Source organism: Hemitrygon akajei, chromosome 2 (assembly GCF_048418815.1).
Source record: "Hemitrygon akajei chromosome 2, sHemAka1.3, whole genome shotgun sequence".
Lineage (NCBI taxonomy): Eukaryota > Metazoa > Chordata > Chondrichthyes > Myliobatiformes > Dasyatidae > Hemitrygon > Hemitrygon akajei.
Window position 1 is genome coordinate 199,170,983 of NC_133125.1, and position 19,786 is coordinate 199,190,768.

At 44.2% G+C, this 19,786-nt stretch overlaps 1 protein-coding gene across 1 annotated transcript in view; it reads right to left on the reverse strand.

Moving 5' to 3' along the window:
• Window positions 1–18,129, reverse strand: part of LOC140722024 (nuclear factor 7, brain-like) — a 22,019-nt gene extending 3,890 nt beyond the window's left edge. Inside the window, exons 1-5 of the mRNA XM_073036838.1 lie at window positions 17,708–18,129; window positions 17,533–17,628; window positions 3,902–4,135; window positions 2,949–2,971; window positions 2,734–2,852 (exon numbers count right to left, since the gene is read on the reverse strand). Coding sequence (XP_072892939.1) covers window positions 2,734–2,852; window positions 2,949–2,971; window positions 3,902–4,135; window positions 17,533–17,628; window positions 17,708–18,118 — 883 coding nt within the window. The 5' untranslated portion in view covers window positions 18,119–18,129. The remainder of the gene's footprint in view (window positions 1–2,733; window positions 2,853–2,948; window positions 2,972–3,901; window positions 4,136–17,532; window positions 17,629–17,707) is intronic.
• Window positions 18,130–19,786: the final 1,657 nt, after the last annotated feature.

Below are 19,786 nucleotides of genomic sequence, written 5' to 3' on the forward strand. Positions count from 1 at the left end.
CCTTCCGATGCAATGTGTATCCTTGGATGTTCAGCTCCCAACTATGATCTTCTTTCAGCCACGATTCAGTGATGCCCACGATGTCATACATCTCTAACTATGCTACAAGATTATCTACCTTATTCTCTGTCCCTAGTGCATTCAAATATAACACCTTCAGGCAAACACGAGGAAATCTGCAGATGCTGGAAATTCAAGCAACACACACAAAATGCTGGTGGAACGCAGGAGGCCAGGCAGCATCTATAGGGAGAAGCGCTGACGATGTTTCAGGCCGAGACTCTTCGTCAGCACTAAAGACTTCGTCAGTCTTTCAGATACTTCATGATATAGGTCCGTATTTCTCTTGATTCCCACTTAAAATGTCTTCTATACCCACAGCAGTTCTTTTGTTTATCTGAAGCGCTCCTATCATCTTCACTCTTTCTCTTTCATACTTCTTACAGTTTATCAATACATGTTCAACTGTTTCTTGTTTATTACAGTATTCACACAATTCTTGTTTCCCTATTTTGTATAATGTGTAGTTAAGACTCGTGTGACCAATTCTTAAACGACTGATGATCACTTCTGTCTTTCCATGCCCACCTGAGGTTCTTTGGTACCTGACTTGCCTTTGTATTTTGTACAGTTGTCTCCCAGTACTTCTGCCATGTCTACTCAATAGGTGTTTTTATAACGCTTTTGACTTCCGCTTTGCTTGGAGAGATCTGGACCTCTATTATAGACGATTTGAGTGATTGTTTAGCTATGATGTCCACTTTTTCATTACCCTCCACACCACAATGAGCAGGAACCCAAAGGAGGCTTACTTCTACCCCATTTTCGGTCCGTGTATACAACTTGCATAGAATCTCCAATAAAATATCCTGTCTACTTTCTGATTTTCTTGATTTGATAGAGGTTAATGCAGACAAACCGTCTGAACAGATTACAGCCTTTTTGATATTATTTTCTTCTGTCCAAGATAATGCACTCAATATTGCCGTAATTCCGTTGTTTACACTGATAAATGTATATGTATATGTCTATGTATATATATGTCTGAGTACCTCAAGACTAGGGAATGAATTCCAGGCCCCTGGCAGATAAATTTGCTTCACATTTCACCCCAGGTGAGCTGCTGGAAGACAGGAGGGTGGCTCAGGTATTGTCTTGAGTTCAGAAGGACAGGAAGGTCAAGCCAGAGAACTCCAGGTCACTGAGCCGAACATCAGTGGTGGGACAATTACTGGAATGGACACTGAGAGACAGATTTACCAGCATTTGGAAAGGCAGGGACCGAGTCAGGATAGTCAGCTCTGTTTTATGCCTGGGAAATAGTGTCTCACAAATTTAATTAATTTTTCTTTGATGAGGGGACAGAAAGGATCGTTGAGAATTGGGTGATGGACATTGTCCACATGAACTTCAGCAGGGCCATGGACAAGGTTCCATGAGGAAGGCTCATAGAGAAGGTTTGATCACGTGGGATTTACGGTGAGCTATCCATTTGGATGTAAAATTTGTCTGGCGGTAGGAGAGAGTGGGTGTTGGTGGAGAGGTGTTGTCCAGAATGGAATCTGTGACCAGTGGTGTTACCATGGCGATCGGTTCAAGTTCCACTGTCCATAGTTACAACAATTTGGAGGAGAAGATAGATGCCATGGTGAGTGAGTTTGCAGATGACAGTAAAATTGGTGGTATAGTGAAAAGTGGAGGTGTTTACCTAGATCACTACAGGATCACTGAAACAATTTTGATTATTTATAATGTTATTTATGCTTCTCATTATTTATAATTATAGTATGGACAAGGTGGGCCGAAGGGCCTGATTCCATGTTTAAAGCTCAATGACTGGAATGAGATATCGACAGAGGATATGGGGGTGCTGCTGCAGCTTTTCACTGAATGTCCTGTTTCTCAATTTGATAAAAGATCCACCCGAGGGGAGGGAATGAGGATCTGACAACCGCAGAAACACTGGGGATTCAGTGTAGGGAGGTGCCGGCTTCCGAAATGATCAAATCTCCGTGCAGTCAGATTTGTGGGGAGAGGAGAAATAAAGTGAACGAAAGCTGTAACTGGAGCCTCAGTGAACAACCACAGAATGTTCACAGGTTACTGGCCACAAATGATCTTGGAATTGAAGGCAGGAGGTGGGGAAACAGAGGGGGAGATGGGCGTGTCATGAGGTATTTCCTCCTCTCACTTGGAGGCTTTGGCCACAATCTGCCAATCATTCTGTGTGTGTACGTGAGGGAGCTTTCCCAGGCTGGGAATGCTGTGTGTGCTTCTTCCGAGATGAAATCTTGACCAAGTCAGTGCAGGTTGGTGTGTCGGGTCTCAGTCTGAGGCTTCAATGTGGGGGTTTGGTAACAACAGTGAGGGTCGCAAGTCCAGCAGGGGGCAGACCTGAGTCAATCAGAGTCTGCAGTCACGGACGGTTCAGACAGGCCGAGCAGTGAAGAGTTCAATGTAGTTTTCTGACAATCCTGGTCACCCGACGGATACCAGCTTTTATCACTTGGTGCTGTCTAAGTGTGTTTGTGTAGTGTGGATTGGTTCAGGATGCAGTGGATAATCTACAGTACTGGTTGTATCGTCCCCCTGTGTAGGTGTGTTCAGGGGTCTGACATCTCCAGCTGACCATGTGACAGTGATGTCTTCACCCAGAGTTACAGACAGTCTTTGTGAGTAAATATCACTTAAAATTGTTCACAAACATGGAGAAAGAAAACTGTAAGTGTTTACCTCGCTTAGCTGTATCAAATATTTCTCTCAACGTTGTGTTCAACAAAAAGGGGTGATCGAATTTTTCAACAGGTAGGGTGCCATTTGTCACTGACAGCAGTTGTTCATCTTCACTGATCCTGTAAATATTACACAGCCAGTTATAAACTGAGCATCGGCGATATTTGAACTATTTTACAAATCCATACAGAGTTTCAGTAAAGACCATGTCCTACCTCCTCTTCCGATGAGCTTCCTCCTGAAATAAATAAAACACAGATCTCAATTGACTGACTGCATCCTGACCGCAGGAATTTGAGCCAAGTTATTACAAGCTGCAGAAAATTCCCACTTCCCAGCTCTCTCTCGCTGACACACACGGAGAAAGGGGAGACTGTAACAAGGGGCACAGAACCCGGTAGAAAGTTGATAATTATCCCATAACTGAGAGGATGGAACTGACGGGAAAGACTGGACAGGCTGTGAATGGTTTTTTGGATATGATGTCAGGGAGGATCTCGTTGATCAATGGTTGAAGTGGAACAGCAGAGACTGAATGTAATGGGGAAGCTGGATGAACACGAGGGACCGTGGAGTTCGGGACACTGTAGCTGCGTGTGGTCAGTAGGTGGGAGGAGACTTGTGAAGCAGGGAAATTGATAGGAGGGAATGGACTGAAAGACCTGTCTGTGGTGTAAAATGGATAATGGTCTAATGAAGAATATATCTGAAAAGGAAAACAGACAGTGCAAAATTCTCTCAACCAATGAACCTGATACAAACCAGATATTGGTGGTAAATCTGACGTGTGGGTCACATTCTGCAATTCACTATCAGTTCCCACTGATCGACAGAGAGACCCCCACACCCACCACACCAGACACACTCACAGCCTGTGACTGTAACTGGGTGTTACTCTGAGTATCGGGGATATTATACATGGGAATCACAGAAACGATCACCAGCTCAGTGCTCTGATCAGAGTAACTCATTCCCGAGAAGGTTGTAGACTGTCCTGTGATGTACAGATGCTGTAGGGGGCCGGTTTAGGGTCAACGACAATCCTGAACAGTCACAATGTCTGTTTGGTGAATATCAGTTTACAATGACAGTATTTGTAAATACCACATTGATTAAAATACATAATTATGTAATTGCACTTTTACAGAACCAAACTGAAATCTCTCACCATGAGGAATGTAATATTTTCTTGCTGATCCATCTGTTCCTGTAACTTTGAGATTTCCTTCTGGATAGAATTTAAATTCTCTTGAATCTCTTGAAGATTTTTCTCCATTGGATTTAGAATCCTCTCCTCCTCTTCCCTGAGATCTCGGAGTGCGCGCTGCTCTTTCTCGGTGATAATCTGGCGCAGTTCAGCAAACTGGGATGTGATCTGGGACTGAACACAGTGTGACTGCTCCTGTCAAAAGAAAGGTGAAGATTAATTTACTGTGTTGCCGTGTTGTGTCTCTTTATGACATGGAATGAGGTAGAACATTGAAGTAGACATTCGCTTTGCATGTGAATCCAGTGAGGGGTAGAGACAGTTGCCTCTCTGACTGAGATCTGTGATGAGTTCTGTGCCTCAGGGTTGAGTGCTGGGTGTGTTGTTCTTTGTCAACTATGTCAACGATCTAGATGATAATATGGTAAACTGGATGAACAAAGTTGAGGTGACAGTGAGATTTGGCCGGAGTAGACAGCAAGGACGGCCATCAACATTTGCAGCAGGATGTGGACCAGCTGGGAAATGGGATGAAAAACGGCAAGTGGAATATAATGCAAACAAGAGTGAGGTCAGACCAGTGAACGGAGGGGCAGGAGGGAGTGCAGTAGAACAGAGGGATTCGAGAATACAGACCCATGGTTCATTGAAAGTGGCATCACAGGTAGATATGTTCATAATGAGAGCTTTTGGCATACTGGCCTTCAGACATCAAAGTACTGAGTACAGGAGATGGGATGTTTTGTTCAAGTTGGATGAGACGTTGGTGAAGCTGAATTCGGAGTGTTGTGACAGTTCTGGTTACGACCTACAGAAAAGCTGTCAGTAAGATTGAAAGAGTGCAGGAAAAATTTACAAGATGTTGCCAGGACTTGAAGACCTGAGTTATATGGCAAGATTCAATAGGTTAGGAATTTATTTCCTGGAGCACATGACAATGAGGGGAGATTTGATAGAGGTATACAAAATTATGATGGGTAAAGATCGGGTAAATCTTATTCCACTTTGTTTCGGTGAAACTAGAAGTATTTGTCATGAATTAACTATATAACCATATAACAATTATAGCACAAAAACAGGCCATCTCAGCCCTTCTAGTCTGTGCCGAACGCTTATTCTCACCTAGTCCCACTGGCCCGCACTCAGCCCATAACCCTCCATTCCTTTCCTGTCCATATACCTATCCAATTTTGCTTTAAATGACAATACCGAACCTGCCTCTACCACTTCTACTGGAAGCTCGTTCCACACAGCTACCACTCTCTGAGTAAAGAAATCCCTCCTTGTGTTACCCTTAAACTTTTGCCCCCTAACTCTCAACTCATGTCCTTTTGTTTGAATCTCCCCTACTCTCAATGGAAAAACCCTATGCACATCAACTCTATCTATCCCCCTCATAATTTTAAATACCTCTATCAAGTCCCCCCTCAACCTTCTACACTCCAAAGAATAAAGACCTAACTTGTTCAATCTTTTCCTGTAACTTAGGTGCTGAAACCCAGGTAACATTCTAGTAAATCTCCTCTGTACTCTCTCTATTTTGTTGACATCTTTCCTTGGAGAAGGAAGTCGGAGGATCAGAACGGGAGTGCGGCGGGAGCCATCTTGAATTTTTCTTATTCTCATCGGAGTTAAGAGAGGCGGGACTGCGCAGGCATGTGACGTCCGGCAGTGAAGTGGGGAAGATTTAAAAAGGACACAACCTTATACAATGGGCAGCGACGTTTTGCAGGCAGCGGAGTGAGCCGGGAGCAGAGTGAGGGCTTAAGGGCTTTGGCTCATCGGGCTCAGGCAGAAACAGGCAAGGCAAGGTAGGTTTAGGTTTCAGTTTTCCCTGTTATTTGAGGAAAGGGGAAGTATGAGTGTGAGGGCAGCTTGTTGTTCTCGGTGTCGGATGTGGGAGGTCCTGGAGTCTCCTAGCCTCCCGGACGTCCACGTCTGCGCCAGGTGCACCGAGCTGCAGCTCCTAAGGGAACGTGTTAGGGAACTGGAGCTGCAGCTCGATGACCTTCGTCTGGTCAGGGAGAGTGAGGAGTTGATAGAGAGGAGTTACAGGCAGGTGGACACACAAGGGCCATGGGAGGCAGACAGGTAGGTCACAGTTAGGAGGGGGAAGGGGAAGAGTCAGGTACTAGAGAGTACCCCAGTGGCTGTACCCCTTAACAATAAGTACTCCTGTTTTAGTACTGTTGTGGGGGGACAGCCTACCTGGGGGAAGCAACAGTGGTCGTGCCTCTGGCACAGAGTCCGGCCCTGTGGCTCAGGAGGGTTAGTGAAGGAAGAGGAAGGCAGTAGTGATAGGGGACTCGATAGTTAGGGGGTCAGATAGGCGATTCTGTGGGCGCAATCAGGAGACCCGGATGGTAGTTTGCCTCCCTGGTGCCAGGGTTTGGGATGTTACTGATCACGTACAAGATATCCTGAAGTGGGAGGGTGAGGAGCCAGAGGTCGTGGTACATATTGGTACCAATGACATAGGTAGGAAAAGGGAAGAGGTCCTGAAAGGAGAATACAGGGAGTTAGGAAGGGAGTTAGAAGAAGGACCGCAAAGGTAGTAATCTCGGGATTACTGTCTGTGCCACGCGACAGTGAGAGTAGGAATGGAATGAGGTGGAGGATAAATGTGTGGCTGAGGGATTGGAGAAGGGGGCAGGGATTCAAGTTGCTGGATCATTGGGACCTCTTTTGGGGCAGGTGTGACCTGTGCAAAAAGGACAGGTTACACTTGAATCCTAGGGGGACCAATATCCTGGTGGGGAGATTTGCTAAGGCTACTGGGGAGACTTTAAACTAGAATGGTTGGGGGGTGGGAATCAAATTGAAGAGACTAGGGGAGAGGAGGTTAGTTCATAAATAGAGAAAGCTAGTAGACAGTGTGTGAGGATGGATAGGCAGGTGATAGAGAAGGGGAGCACTCAGACCGAAGATGTAGGGGAGAAGGAAGAAAAAGATAATAAAGTTGATCGCATTGTTAGGGATAAACAGAGAGGAAGAGGTGGAGAGTTTCTTAAATGCATCTATTTTAATGCTAGAAGCATTGTAAGAAAGGTGGATGAGCTTAGAGCATGGATTGATAACTGGAAATATGATGTTGTAGCTATTAGTGAAACATGGTTGCAGGAGGGGTGTGATTGGCAACTAAATATTCCTGGATTTCGTTGCTTCAGGTGTGATAGAATCGGAGGGGCAGGAGGGGGAGGTGTTGCATTGCTTGTCAGAGAAAATATTACAGCGGTGCTCTGGCAGAATAGATTAGAGGGCTCATCTAGGGAGACTATTTGAGTGTAATTGAGGAATGGGAAAGGTGTAGTAACACTTATAGGGGTGTATTATAGACCACCTAATGGGGAGCGAGAATTGGAGGAGCAAATTTGCAAGGAGATAGCAGATATTTGTAGTAAGCACAAGGTTGTGATTGTGGGAGATTTTAATTTTCCACACATAGACTGGGAAGCCCATTCTGTAAAAGGGGTGAATGGTTTGGAGTTTGTAAAATGTGTGCAGGATAATTTTTTGCAGCAATACATAGAGGTACCAACTAGAGAAGGGGCAGTGGTGGATCTCCTGTTAGGGAATGAGATAGGTCAGGTGAAGGACGTATGTGTTGGGGAGCACTTCAGGTCCAGTGATCACAATACCGTTAGTTTCAATATAATTATGGAGAAGGATAGGACTGAACCCAGGGTTAAGATTATTGATTGGAGAAAGGCTAACTTTGAGGAGATACGAAAGGACTTAGAAGGAGTGGATTGGGACAATTTGTTTTATGGGAAGGATGTAATAGAGAAATGGAGGTCAATTAAAGGTGAAATTTTGAGGGTACAGAATCTTTATGTTCTTGTTAGGTTGAAAGGAAAGGTTAAAAGTTTGAGAGAGTCATGGTTTTCAAGAGATATTGGAAACTTGTTTCGGAAAAAGAGGGAGATCTATAAAAAATATAGGCAGCATGGAGTAAATGAGGTGCTCGAGGAATATAAAGAATGTAAGCAGAAACTTATGAAAGAAATTAGAAAAGCTAAAAGAAGATACAAGGTTGCTTTGGCAAGTAAGGTGAAAATAAATCCAAAGGGTTTCTACAGTTATATTAATAGCAAAAGGATAGTGAGGGATAAAATTGATCCCTTAGTGGACAGCTATGTGTGGAGCTGAAAGAGATGGGGGAGATTTTGAACGATTTCTTTGCTTTGGTGTTCATTAAAGAGAAGGATATTGAATTGTGTAAGGTAAAGGAAACAAGTAGGGAAGTTATGGAAACTATGACAATTAAAAAGGAGGAAGTACTGGCACTTTTAAGGAATATAAAAGTGCATAAATCTCCGTGTCCTGACAGGATATTCCCTAGGACCTTGAGCGAGGTTAGTGTAGAAATAGCAGGGGCTCTGACAGAAATATTTCAAATGTCATTAGAAACGGGGATGGTGCCGGAGGATTGGCGTATTGCTCATGTGGTTCCATTGTTTAAAAGGGGTTCTAAGAGTAAACCTAACAATTATAGGCCTGTCAGTTTGATGTCAGTGGTGGGTAAATTAATGGAAAGTATTCTTAGAGATGGTATATATAATTATAGACAATAGACAATAGGTGCAGAAGTAGACCATTCGGCCCTTCGAGCCTGCACCGCCATTCTGAGATCATGGCTGATCATCTACTATCAATACCCGGTTCCTGCCTTGTCCCCATATCCCTTGATTCCCCTATCCATAAGATACCTATCTAGCTCCTTCTTGAAAGCATCCAGAGAATTTCAGACCCCCACAACTCTCTGGGAGAAGGTTTTTCCTTAACTCTGTCCTAAATGACCTACCCCTTATTCTCAAACGATGCCCTCTAGTACTGGACTCTCCCAGCATCTGGAACATATTTCCTGCCTCTATCTTGTCCAATCCCTTAATAATCTTATATGTTGCAATCAGATCCCCTCTCAATCTCCTTATTTCCAGCATGTACAAGCCCAGTCTCTCTAACCTCTCTGCATAAGACAGTCCGGACATCCCAGGAATTAACCTCGTGAATCTACGCTGCACTTCCTCTATAGCCAGGATGTCCTTCCTTAACCCTGGAGACCAAAACTGTACACAATACTCCAGGTGTGGTCTCACCAGGGCCCTGTACAAATGAAAAAGGATTTCCTTGCTCTTGTACTCAATTCCCTTTGTAATAAAGGCCGACATTCCATTAGCCTTCTTCACTGCCTGCTGCACTTGCTCATTCACCTTCAGTGACTGATGAACAAGGACTCCTACATCTCTTTGTAATTCTCCCTTACCTAACTCTACACCGTTCAGATAATAATCTGCCTTCCTGTTCTTACTCCCAAAGTGGATAACCTCACACTTATTCACAATAAACGTCATCTGCCAAGTATCTGCCCACTCACTCAGCATATCCAAGTCACCCTGAATTCTCCTAACATCCTCATCACATGCCACACTGCCACCCAGCTTAGTATCATCAGCAAACTTGCTGATGTTATTCTCAATGCCTTCATCTAAATCGTTGATGTAAATCGTAAATAGCTGTGGTCCCAATACCAAGCCCTGTGGCACCCCACTAGTCACCACCTGCCATTCCGAGAAACACCCATTCACCATTACCCTTTGCTTTCTATCTGCCAACCAGTTTTCTATCCATGTCAATATCTTCCCCCCAATGCCATGAGCTCTGATTTTACCCACCAATCTCCTATGTGGGACCTTATCAAATGCCTTCTGAAAATCGAGGTAATTATCTGGATAGACAGGGTCTGATTAGGAATAGTCAGCATGGATTTGTGCGTGAAAGGTCATGTTTGACAAATCTTATTGAATTTTTTGAAGTGGTTATGAGGGAAGCTGATGAGGGTAAAGCAGTGGATGTTGTCTATATGGACTTTAAGGCCTTTGACAAGGTTCCGCACGGAAGGTTCAATCGTTAGGTATTAATATTGAAGTAGTAAAATGGATTCAACAGTGGTTAGATGGGAGATGCCAGAGAGTAGTGGTGGATAACTGTTTGCCAGGTTGGAGGCCGGTGACTAGTGGTGTGCCTCAGGGACCTGTATTGGGTATAATGTTGTTTGTCATGATCTGGATGATGGGGTGGTAAATTGGATTAGTAAATATGCAGATGATACTAAGGTAGGTAGCGTTGTGGATAATGAAGTAGGTTTTCAAAGCTTGCAGAGAAATTCAAGCCAGTTAGAAGAGTGGGCTGAACGATGGCAGATGGAGTTTAATGCTGATAAATGTGAGGTGCTACATTTTGGTAGGAATAATCCAAATAGGACATACATCGTAAATGGTAGGGCGTTGAAGAATGCAGTAGAACAGAGTGATCTAGGAAAAATTGTGCATAGTTCCCTGAAGGTGGAATCTCATGTGAACAGGGTGGTGAAGAAAGCTTTTGGTATGCTGGCCTTTATAAATCAGAGCATTGAGTATAGGAGTTGGGATGTAATGTTAAAATTGTACAAGGCAATGGTAAGGCTGAATTTGGAGTATTGTGTACAGTTCTAGTCAGCAAATTATAGGAAAGATATCAACAAAATAGAGCACAGAGAAGATTTACTAGAATGTTACCTGGGTTTCAGCACCTAAGTTACAGGGAAAGGCTGAACTAGTTAAGTCTTAATTCTTTGGAGCATAGAAGGTTGAGGGGGGACTTGATAGAGGTATTTAAAATAATGAGGGGGATAGATCGAGGACGTGGATAGGCTTTTTCCATTGAGAGTAGGGGAGATTCAAACAAGAGGACATGATTTGAGAGTTAGGGGGCAAAAGTTTAAGGGTAGCACGAGGGGGAATTTCTTTACTCAGAGAGTGGTAGCAGTGTGAAATGAGCTTCCAGTAGAAGTGGTAGAGGCAGGTTCGGTATTGTCATTTAAAGCAAAATTGGATAGGTATATGGACAGGAAAGGAATGGAGGGTTATGGGCTGAGTGCGGGTCAGTGGGACTAGGTGAGTGTAAGCTTTGGCAAGGACTAGAAGGGCCGAGATGGCCTGTTTCCGTGCTGTAATTGCTATATGGTTATATGGTTAAAATGTAGCACCTCACACTTATCAGCATTAAACTCCATCTGCCATCACTCAGCCCACCCTTCTAACTGGCCTAAATCTCTCTGCAAACTTTGAAAACCTACTTCATTATCCACAACGTCACCTACCTTAGTATCATCTGCATACTTACTAATCCAATTTACCACCCCATCACCCAGATCATTAATGTAAATGACAAACAACATTGGACCCAGTACAGATCTCTGAGGCACACCACTAGTCACTGGCCTTCAACCTGACAAACAGTTATCCACCACTACTCTCTGGCATCTCCCACCCAGCCACTGTTGAATCCATTTTACTATTCCAATATTAATACCTAAAGATTTAACCTTCCTAACTAACCTTCCATGTGGAACCTTGTCAAAGGCCTTACTGAAGTCCATATAGACAACATCCACTGCTTTACCCTCATCAACTTTCCTCATAACTTCTTCAAAAAAATTCAATAAGATTTGTCAAACATGACTTTCCACACACAAATCCATGCTGACTGTTCCTATTCAGACTCTGTTTATCCAGATAATCATATATACCATCTCTAAGAATACTTTCCATTAATTTACCCACCACTGACGTCAAACTGACAGGCCTATAATTGCTAGGTTTACTCTTAGAACCCTTTTTAAACAATGGAACCACATGAGCAATATGCCAATCCTACGGCACCATCTTTGTTTCTAATGACATTTGAAATATTTCTGTAAGAGCCCTTGCTATTTCAACACTAAACTCCCTCAAGGTCCTAGGGAATATCCTGTCAGGACACGGAGACTTATCCACTGTTATATTTCTTAAAAGCGCCAGCACTTCCTGCTCTTTAATCGTCATAGTTTCCATAACTTCCCTACTTGTTTCCGTTACCTTACACAATTCAATATCCTTCTCCTTAGTGAATACCGAAGAAAAGAAATTGTTCAAAATCTCCCCCATCTCTTTCAGCTCCACACATAGCTGACCATTCTGATTCTCTAAGGGATCAATTTTGTCCCTCACTATCCTTTTGCTATTAATATAACTGTAGAAACCCTTTGGATCTATTTTCACCTTACTTGCCAAAGCAACCTCATATCTTCTTTTAGCTTTTCTAATTTCTTTCATAAGTTTCTGCTTACATTCTTTATAATTCCTCGAGCACCTCATTTACTCCATGCTGCCTATATTTATTGTAGATATCTCTCTTTTTCCTAACCAAATTTCCAATATCCCTTGAAAACCATGGCTCTCTCAAACTTTTAACCTTTTCTTTCAACCTAACAGGAACATAAAGATTCTGTACCCTCAAAATTTCACCTTTAAATGACCTCCATTTCTCTATTACATCCTTCCCATAAAACAAATTGTCCCAATCCACTCCTTCTAAGTCCTTTCGTATCTCCTCAAAGTTAGCCTTTCTCCAATCAATAATCTCAACCCTGGGTCCAGTCCTATCCTTCTCCATAATTATATTGAAACTAATGGCATTATGATCACTGGACCCAAAGTGTTCCCCAACACATACCTCCGTCACCTGACCTATTTCATTCCTTAACAGGAGATCCAACACTGCCCCTTCTCTAGTTGGAACCTCTATGTATTGCTGCAAAAAACTATCCTGCACACATTTTACAAACTCCAAACCATCCAGCACTTTTACAGAATGGGCTTCCCAGTCTATGTGTGGAAAATTAAAATCTCCCACAATCACAACCTTGTGCTTACTACAAATATCTGCTATCTCCTTGCAAATTTGCTCCTCCAATTCTCGCTTCCCATTAGGTGGTTTATAATACAGCCCTATAAGTGTTACTACACCTTTCCCATTCCTCAATTCCACCCAAATAGTCTCCCTAGACGAGCCGTCTAATCTATCCTGCCAGAGCACCGCTGTAATATTTTCTCTGACAAGCAACGCAACACCTCCCCCTCTTGCCCCTCTGATTCTATCACACCTGAAGCAACGAAATCCAGGAATATTTAGTTGCCAATCACACCCCTCCTGCAACCATGTTTCACTAATAGCTACAACATCATATTTCCAGGTATTAATCCATGCTCTAAGCTCATCCACCTTTCTTACAATGCTCCTAGCATTAAAATAAATGCATTTAAGATATTCTGCACCTCTTCCTCTCTGTTTATCTCTAACAGTACAAAGAACTTTACTGTCTTCTTTTTCTTCCTTCTCCCATACATCTGTTCCTATACTCTGGTTCACTTCCCCCCTTGTATCTAGTTTAAATCCACTGGAGCCTCTCTAACAAACCTACCTGCAAGAATATTTGTCCCCCTCCAGTTCAGATGTAAACCGTCCCACCGGAACAGGTCCCACCTTCCCTGGAAAACTGCCCAATTATCTCTCTGTCCTGCACCATGTCTTCAGCCACATGTTTATCTGCACTATCTTACTATTTCTAAACCCACCTGCACGTGGCACTGGTAGCAATCCTGAGATTGCTATCCTGGAGGTCCTGTCCTTTAATTTGGCACCTAGCTCCCTAAACTCACCTTTCAGGACCTCCTCACTCTTCCTACCCACGTCATTGGTCTCTACATGGACCACGACATCCGGCTGCTCACCCTCCCTCTTGAGAATACTGAGAAATCGATCCGAGACATCACGGACCCTGGCAACAGGGAGGCAACAGACCATCCGGGATTCTCGATCTCTTCCACAGAACCTCCTATCTATTCCCCTAACTATCGAATCCCCTATCACTACTGCTCTCCTCTTTTCCCTCCTTCCCTTCTGAGCTGAGGGTCCAGTCTCAGTGCCAGAGACGCAACCACTGCAACTTGTCCCTGGTAGGTCATCCCCACCAACAGTATCCAAAACGATATACTTATTGTTGATGGGAATGGCCACAGGGGTGTTCTGCTCTTCCTGTCTATTCCCCTTCCCTCTCCTGACAGTCACCCAACTACCTGTCTCCTGACTCCTAGGGGTGACAATCTCCCTGAAACTCCTGTCTATTTCTGCCTCTGCCTCCCGAATGATCCGAAGTTCATCCAGCTCCTGCTCCAGTTCCCTAACTCGGTTTGTCAGGAGCTGCAGCTGGATGCACCTTTTGCAGGTGTAGTCATCAGGGACAGCTGTGCTCGCCCTGACTTCCCACATACGGCAAACGGAGCACTCAACTGCCCTAACTGCTGCCTCCATTACCTACTCCTAAGCTAATTAGATTAATTAAAGGAGTTTACCTGGTCTTACCTCACCTGGAGTGAAGCTCGTACTCAGCCTTTCGTCGCTATTTAAATTCTCCCGCTGCCTCACGGGCAGACTTTCACACGCTTGCGCAGTCGTGCCCCATTCAAACCTCACCTCTGCCTGTTCTCGCCGAAGCCTGATTGAGCCAAAGCCGTCCCACTCTGCCTCAGTCCACTCCGACAATGGCCGCTGTATATGGTGGTCTTTCTTTTAAACCTTTGGCGCGCTATGTCACGTGCCTGCGCAGTCTAGCCTCTTTTCTGCGATCAGTTAAAAAAAAAGCTTCTCTCCGAGCTTCTTTTCCCTCTTTTCCCTCTCCGCCTCTTGCTTCGATTTAAATGGTGAAATAATTAAGGGTGAAAGGTGAGATGAAAAACGGCAAGTGGAATATAATGCAAACAAGAGTGAGGTCAATCCAGTGAACGGAGGGGCATGAGGGAGTACAGTAGAACAGAGGGATTCGAGAATACAGATCCATGGTTCATTGAAAGTGGCATCACAGGTAGACAGGTTCATAATGAGAGCTTTAGGCACACTGGCCTTCATACATCAAAGTACTGAGTACAGGAGATGGGATGTTTTGTTCAAGTTGGATGAGACGTTGGTGAAGCTGAATTCTGAGTATTGTGACAGTTCTGGTTACGACCTACAGAAAAGCTGTCAGTAAGATTGAAAGAGTGCAGGAAAAATTTACAAGATGTTGCCAGGACTTGAAGACCTGAGTTATATGGAAAGATTGAATAGGTTAGGAATTTATTTCCTGGAGCAGATGACAATGAGGGGAGATTTGATAGAGGTATACAAAATTATGATGGGTAAAGATCGGGTAAATCTTATTCCACTTTTAGGGTGAAACTAGAAGTATAGGTCATGAATTAAGGGTGGAAGGTGAAATGTTTCAGGGGAACGTGAGGGAGAACGTCTTCACTCAGAGGGTGGGGAGAGTGTGGAACAAGCTGCCAGTGGAAGTGGTGTACATGGGTTCGATTTTATCATTTTATAGAACTTTTGACAAGTACATGGATGGAAGGCGTATGCAGGGCTATGGCCCAGGTGTGGTCAATGGGACTAGACAAAAGAATAGTTTGGCATGGACTAGATGGGCTGTGGGTCTGTCTTTGTGCTATCGTATTCCATTACTCTATGAATCCATGTACCGTGAAGATTTTGCACATTAAAGTGTATAATAGTTCTCAGAGCAATCCCTGCGATCCCATTTCCTCTCATCTCCATGAAACATATTCTCCCTCACTGGCACATTATCTCCCACTTGATTCACAATCAACCCATCTGTGCAAGGTTAATTAAAGTTGTTATTTATTTACTGTTAACAAGGATTTCTTTGGAATATCATTGAAAATCATCTAGGAGTTAGGTCAAATGAGGTGCTTGAGGAGCATAAGAAATGCAGGAGAACACTTAATGGAGAAACCAAGAGAGCTGAACGAGTAGCTGATGTTTCGCTGGCAGACGATGTGCAGGAGAATTCCAAAGGCTTCTGTATGTATGTTAAGAGCAAAAGGAATGTGAAGGAAAACATTGAAGATCAGTGTGGTCATCTGTCTATTGAGCTTAAAGAAATTGTGGAGATCTTAAAGTATTTTTTTACTTCTCTGGAGACAGACACGGAAACTATAGACCTGAAGCAGAACTGCAGGAAGATCATAGACTGTATCCAAATTACAGAAGAGGAGGTGCTTGCAGGCTTGAGCCAAATTAGGGTGGAGAAGTCCCCAGGGACTGAGCAGGTGTCCAACGGACCTTGTGGCAGGGTAGTGCAGACATTGCAAGGGCTCTGGCAGAGATATTGAAAACATAACATAGTCATGGGTGAGGTGCTGGAAGACTGGATGAAAGCTAATGATGTTCTGTTGTTTAAGAATGGCTCTAACAATAAGCTGGGAAAATTATAAGCCAGTGAGCCTGAAATCAGTAGTGGGTAAGAGCTGGGATACATATTTGGGTAAATAGGACCCGATTAGGAACAGACAGCATGGTTTTGTGCATGCTGGGTCATGCCCAATCAAACTTCTCGAGGTTTTTGAACAGGTTACAAAGATGGTTGATGAAGCAAAGGTGGTGGACGTCGTTCATATGGACTTTAGCAAGGCCTTCAATGCCTGTATGGGAGACTGATCTGGAAAGTCAATGAACTTGGCGTTCAGGGTGAAGTAGTTAATTAGATTCAACACCAGCTTAGCAGAAAGCAAAGAGTGGTGGTAGATGGTCACCTCTCTGATTGGAGTCCTGTGACTAGTGGTGTGCTCTGGGACCGATGTTTGTTGTTTGCCATCTATATTAATGGTTTTGATGATAACGGGGTAAACGGGATCCACAAATGTGGGGATGACACCAGGACCGGAGCAGCAGGGCAGTCTATCAAAGCGTGCAGCAGGATCTGGACCAGTGGAAAAGTCGGCTGAATTGGCAAATAGAATTGAATGTAGACAGTGTCAGGTGTTGCATGGTGACAGGACAGACTTGGAGAAGATCGGTGTAGTGAATGGTAGGGCACTGAAGTGTGCAACAGAACAAAAGGATTTGGGAATACAGATCCAAAATTCCATGAAATCAGCATCAACAGTTGTTTTTGGAACTTTGGTTATAAATCAGGGCACTGAATACAGGAGTTAGAATGTTATGTTGAGGTTGTACAAGATGTTGGTGAGACTAAATCTGGAGTATTTTGTGTAGGTCTGGTCATCTGCCTACTGGAAAGCTTGAAGGCGTGCAGAGAAACTTACACAGATGCGGCTTGGTTAGGACTTCATTCACTGGAACACAAGAGATGGAGGAGATCTTCCAGAGAGCCATATACATTATAAGGGGCTTACATTGATAGAATGCTTGTAGATTTTACCCCAGCAGCTGGCTGAGACTAGAGCTAGTGAGTTAAATCTTTAGGGCTGAGCTACCCAACCTGAGATCCACAGACCCCTCTGTTAATGGTAGGAGTCCATGGCATAAAAAAGATTGGGACCCCCGGGTTTAGGGTGAAGGTTGAAATATTTAACGGGAAACAGAGGCAATTTCTTCCCTCGAGGGTGGTGAAGAGTGGATCGAGGTTCAAGCAGAAGTGGTAGATGCGGCTTCGATTGTAACAATTAAGAGAATTTTGATGAGGGACACGGATCAGAAATGCATGAAAGGCTCTGGGTATGGTTAAGTGGGACTCATCAAGAGACAATGCCAGCACAGACTAGATGGGCTGAAGGACCTCTTTCTGTACTGTAGCTGACTATGAATGTATGTATTCTCCACGCAGACAACACCAGTGGACTAGATTGAAACCAGTTCACTGGTGCTATGATACTCTGCTATTGTATTTTAAATGAAATAAAATTACACAACAGCATCGGAAAATGCCTCACCCGAACTCCAGAGATCTTCTCTTTCTGTTGCTGCTCCATTTTCTCGAAGTCGGATTTCTTTTTTGTGAGAGAGCCCAAGGAAGATTTAATACGATCCTGGAAATCACAGAGTGAAAGAATTAGACAATAAAGATGCGACAGAGTAAAGACGCGATCTAAAGCGGGGTACCTCTACCTTGTAGATTTTAACAGCTTCTTGAATCGACAGGAATCGGTGCTCCCTGTGTTCCTGCGCAGCGGCGCACATCACACAGATCAGTTTCTTGTCCGCTTCACAAAACAGCTTCAGTTCTTCCTCATGTTCCTCACAGTAAAATTTAATTTCCTTCTCCTTCGGAATTAGGGTTAGTCCTTGAAATTTTTCGGACAGACTTGCTAAGGCCCGATTTACCCTGAGGGTGCGGTCTGCAAACTCCTCTTTACACTGCGGGCAGGTGTTTCTCTCCTCCTTTTCCCAACATCGAGTGATGCAGGAGCGGCAGAAGTTGTGTCCGCATTCCGGTGAGACAGGATCGGTGAAGAAATCCAGGCAGATGGGACAAATTGTCTCTTCGGTTAAACTCTCGATCCGTCCTTTCGAAGCCATGTTAACTCCCTCTCCACTTCCTGATTCAGAGGAGCAGGTGAATCCCTGCAGTACCGCGACTGTCCACTACTCGCGCTGCAGTCTCACGGAATGACGAACACGAGGAAATCTTCAGAGGCTGCAAATCCAAAGCCTCACACACAAAATGCTGGAGGAACTCAGCAGACCAGGCAGCATCTATGGAAACGAGTAAACAGCTGACGTTTCGGGCCGAGACTCTTCATCAGGACGGGGAGAAGTCAGAATAAGAAGGTTGGGGGGAGAGTGTGTGATGTGTCTTGGATGTCGGTTGGAAGGGACTGAACCAGGCGGTAAATCAATATCCGTTCACAAGTTCAGTGGGTCAGGAGCAGGGAATGAATGTTATGTTGCTGCAAGTGTTCAGTGGGAAAGAATCGCCACCATTTCCACATCAGGGTGGGATCAGAGACACATTGAACTGGTCGGAACATAAAAAAGCCGGGGAGAAGAGCCTTTTTCAGTCTGAGGCAGGACTGAAAGGGACATGTCCTGAAAAGCAAGACTGACAATCGATGTTCAAGAATTGTGTTGACACAAAGGTTGGGGGCGTTGTGGATAGTGTCATGGCACAAAGGTTGGGATGGTTGGGGTGTTGTGGATAGTGTGGAGGACTGTCAGAGGTTAAAACGGGACATTGATAGGATGCAAAACTGGGCTGAGAAAAGGAAGATAGAATTCAACCCAGATAAGTGTGAGGTGGTTCATTTTGATAGGTCAAATATGATGGCAGAATATAGTATTAATGGTAAGACTCTTGGCAGTGTGGAGGATCAGAGGGATCTTGGGGTCCGAGTCCATAGGATGCTCAAAGCAGCTGCGCAGGTTGACTCTGTGGTTAAGAAGACATACAATGCATTGGCCTTCATCAATCGTGGGATTGAGTTTAAGAGCCAAGAGGTAATGTTGCAGTTATATAGGACCCTGGTCAGACCCCACTTGGAGTACTGTGCTCAGTTCTGGTTCCTTCACTATAGGAAGAATGTGGAAACCATAGAAAGGGTGCAGAGGAGATTTACAGGATGTTGTCTGGACTGGGGAGCATGCCTTATGAGAACAGGTTGAGTGAACTCGGCCTTTTCTCTTTGGAGCGCCAGAGGATGAGAGGTGACTTGATAGAGGTGTACAAGATAATGAGAGGCATTGATTGTGTGGATAGTCAGAGGCTTTTCTGCAGGGCTAAATTGGCTAGCACGAGGGGGCATAGTTTTAAGGTATTTGGAAGTAGGTACAGAGGAGATGTCAGGGGGGAGTTTTTCACACAGAGAGTAGTGAGTGTGTGGAATGGGCTGCCGATAATGGTGGTGGAAGCAGAAACGATAGGGTCTTTTAAAAGATTCCTGGATGGGTACATGGAGCTTAGAAAAATAGAGGGCTATAGGTAAAGCCTAGGTAGTTCTAAGGCAGGGACATGTTTGGCATAGCTTTGTGGGCTGAAGGGCCTGTATTGTGCTGTAGGTTTTCTATGTTTCTAATCTTGCCCTGAAATGTCCACTGTGCATTCCCCTCCACAGATGCTGCCTGTCCAACTGAGTCCCTCCAGCAGCTCAGATTCTGTTTTGCTCGAGAGCAGGCTACGGTGTGAAATGGTGGTTAAATGTAAATATAAATACAGTATCAACTACTAAATTATTTAATGCCATGAAACTG